The sequence below is a fragment of the Lynx rufus genome, unplaced genomic scaffold, assembly GCF_022079265.1.
Source record: "Lynx rufus isolate CCGP_SWC_20201006 ecotype Redwood Valley unplaced genomic scaffold, mLynRuf1.p SCAF_11, whole genome shotgun sequence".
Taxonomy (NCBI): Eukaryota; Metazoa; Chordata; class Mammalia; order Carnivora; family Felidae; genus Lynx; species Lynx rufus.
Genome location: NW_025814825.1, coordinates 35165888 through 35169475, shown reverse-complemented (window position 1 = coordinate 35169475; position 3588 = coordinate 35165888). Strand labels below are relative to the sequence as shown.

At 49.4% G+C, this 3588-nt stretch overlaps 1 protein-coding gene across 1 annotated transcript; it reads right to left on the bottom strand.

The window, feature by feature from the left end:
• Nucleotides 1-404: 404 nt before the first annotated feature.
• Nucleotides 405-2022, bottom strand: LOC124506195 (uncharacterized). Its single transcript, XM_047072214.1, has 3 exons — nucleotides 1589-2022; nucleotides 1333-1545; nucleotides 405-483 (listed from the first exon to the last, which is right to left on the bottom strand). The coding sequence occupies exons 1-3, from the start codon at nucleotides 2020-2022 to the stop codon at nucleotides 453-455; spliced, it is 678 nt and encodes a 225-aa protein (XP_046928170.1). The 3' UTR covers nucleotides 405-452.
• Nucleotides 2023-3588: the final 1566 nt, after the last annotated feature.

Genomic DNA, 3588 nt, shown 5'->3' with positions numbered 1-3588 from the left:
GTCTGGGCCAAACTTCCTGGTGTGTGTGCTGGAGTTCCCTCAGGGAAATAAGAAGTTTATGATCATCAAATTCAGTTAACACATTAGACTGTAGGTTGGGAATTATGGGGGGGGGCACTCCATACATGATTTCAAAGGGGGTTAATCCCAGTTTGTAAGGGGAGTTCCGCACCCTGAACAGAGCGTAGGGGAGTAAGACTACCCAGTTAGTGCCAGTCTCCATGGTCAATTTGGTTAGGGTCTCTTTTAGGGTTCTATTCATTCTTTCTACCTGTCCTGAGCTTTGGGGTCTATATGCACAATGTAGTTTCCAATCGGCCCCAATAAACTGCGCTATCCCTTGTATTACCTTTGAAATGAATGCTGGTCCGTTGTCTGACCCTATTAGGGTAGGGAATACGTACCTGGGCATGATGTCTTCCAACATTTTCTTTGCTACTACCTGCGCAGTCTCATGCTTGGTGGGGAAGGCCTCTGTCCATCCTGAAAAGGTATCTATAAACACTAACAAATATTTGTATCCATATTTTCCAGGCTTTACCTCGGTGAAGTCTACTTCCCAATAGGCTCCCGGCCTGGTTCCGCGGGTTCTGGAGCCAGGGTTTTTTCCGTGGTTGGTGGCATTAGTTAATTGGCAAGGTTTACAGCTAGTAACTATCTGTTCAATTTTTGTCCTAGAGTCTTTAATGGTGATCCTAGCATGTCTTATTAAGTCTTGCATTTTTCTTGTGCCCATATGAGTGGCTCGGTGCATCTTGGATAAGACTTTATTTCCCATTTCTTCTGGGAGGATTATGCTACAGTCTGCTGCTCTCCACCATCCATTAAGGCACTGAGTCATAGGCAATTTTTGGATCCAGTTTAGGTCTTCTTTAGTGTAGGTGGGACTTTCTGGTAAACTAGCTGAACCAGGGTCTGGTAGGGTGGTCATTAAAGCACAGTCCACCTGTAAGGCCGCCTCTCGGGCCACCTGGTCAGCCAAATTATTTCCTCTGGCCACCGGTGTGACCGGTTTTTGGTGGCCTGGGCAATGTATGATGGCTAGTCGTTTAGGCAGCCAGAGTGCCTTTAAAAGAGCCAATATTTCTTCTTTGTTTTTGATAGTTTTCCCCTCTGCAGTTAACAGTCCCCTCTTCTCTGTATATAGCTCCATGTATGTGGGCCGTAGCAAAAGCATACCTGCTATCGGTATACACGTTTAGTCTCTTGTCTTTTCCCAAAGTCAGTGCCTTGGTTAAGGCCACAAGTTCAGCCCGTTGGGCAGAGGTGCCAGCTGGCAAAGGCTCTGCCCAAACAATCTCAGTTTCAGTTGTGACTGCTGCCCCCGCGTACCTTTGACCCTGATGTACAAAGCTGCTGCCGTCAGTGAACCAGGTAACCTCGGCGTCTGGTAGAGGGTCATCCTGTAAATCTTCCCGAACTCCATGAACCTGTGCCAATATCTCAGCGCAGTCATGGAGGGGGGTATCCAAGTCCGGGTCTGGTAACAGGGAGGCAGGGTTTAGTGTTCGGGGGGGAGCATAAATGATTCTGAGGGGATTTAATTTTAGTATATGTGCTGCCGAAGCGAGCACTGAGGGGATTTAATAATAGTCCCTGGTAGTGAACCAGTCGGGTGTTACTTATCCATCGGTCAGGAGGTTGTTTGAGGACTCCCTCGATGGCATGAGGGGTTGTAACATGTAACTCTTGTCCCATAGTTAATTTATCAGCATCCTTTACCATTAGAGCTGTAGCAGCGATCATACGGAGGCAAGGGGGCCAGCCAGCCACTACTGGGTCCAGTCTTTTTGAAAGATAGGCAACGGGCCTGGGCCATGGGCCAAGGAGTTGCGTCAGCACTGCTTTGGCTACCCCTTTATTTTCATCTATGAAGAGATGAAAGGGTTTGGAGACATTGGGGAGCCCTAAGGCTGGTGCCGACAACAGGGCGAGTTTAATTTGCTGGAAAGCCTGCTCAGTTTCCTCTGTCCATTCAAAGGGCACCTGTTCTCGGGTGACCAGGTAAAGAGGCTTAGCCATCTCGGCGAACCGAGGTATCTACAAGCGGCAGAACCCGGCCGATCCCAGGAATTCTCTTACCTGCCTTCGCGTTGTGGGTCGGGGGATGCGGAGGACGGTTTCCTTCCGTGCATCAGTGAGCCATCGTTGGCCTTCTCTTAACAGATACCCCAAGTAGTTTACCTCGGATCCAGATCCTCGTGAAGTGCCTCATCGAACAAGGTGGGTGAGTTTTTAAATCCTTGGGGGAGCCGGGTCCAGGTGAGTTGCCCATTTATGCCTCTCTCAGGGTCGGACCACTTGAAGGCGAAGAGCTCTTGGCTTTTGGGGGCCAGAGGCAGGCTGAAAAAAGCATCTTTTAAATCAAGGACAGTATACCATTGTCTTTCTGGGCTGAGGGCACTTAGGAGGGTATAGGGGTTGGGTACTGTTGGGTGTATGTCCATGACTTGGCGGTTAACTTCTCTCAGATCTTGTACCGGACGGTAGTCTGCACTGTTAGGTTTTCGTACAGGCAGCAGGGGGGTGTTCCAGGCTGAATGGCAGGGACGCAAGATGCCTAAGTCTAGTAGGCGATGGATATGTGGCGTGATGCCATTTCTGGCCTCCATTGACATCGGGTATTGTCGGACCCGAACTGGATCTGCCCCCGGTTTCAGCTCTATGAATAGAGCTGGGCGATGTTTAGCCAACCCCATACCCACGGTTTCAGCCCATGCTTCTAGAAACTGCTGGAGCCAGGGCTCTATGTTTTGACTTTGTGAGGGTGGCTCCTGATGGAGTCGATATTCATCTTCTAATCTTAGAGTAAGTATGGTCATGGGTTGGTTGTGAGGGCCAGTCACTTGGGGGCCCCCTGGTGTAAAATGAATCTGGGCCCCCATTTTAGTGAGTAAGTCTCTTCCTAATAAGGGGCATGGGCTGTCGGGGATGACTAGGAAGGAATGGGTGACCTTTCCATTTCCTAGGTCCACAGTCCTCTGGGTGGTCCAGGGATATTTTTTTATCCCGGTAGCCCCTTGGACCCAGGAAGATTTTTCAGAAATTTTTCCATGGGGTCTGATCAAGACTGAATGTTGTGCCCCTGTGTCGACTAGGAATTGAACTGGGTTCCCCTCCACTTGTAGCGTTACCCTAGGTTCGGGGAGGGGATCCGAACCCCATCCCCCCTATTCTGCATCTTGAGTGAAGAGGGCGGGTGTGGTTTTTGGCTGCCACGGTTTTTGATCATGACATGGCTTTTTCTTTTTAGGGCATTCTCGGGCCCAACGGACTTTTTCTTTGCAATAGGCACATTGGTCCTTATCTAGGGGCTTTTGTTTATCCAGGGGCTTTTGGACAACAGCAGCCAGGACTTTGGTCATTTCCTCGGTGGCTTTAAGTTGCCTGTCCTCTGGAGTCTCTCTATTATTATAGACATGCTGGGCAATGCGGAGTAAGTCCTGAATCTGTTTTTCCTCCAGGTCCTCTAGTTTCTGGAGTTTCTTTTTAATATCAGTGGCTGCCTGATTTACAAAGGCCATTACAACAGCAGCTTGATTTTCGGGGGCCTCGGGGTTCATGGGGGTATACTGTCTGAAGGTTTCC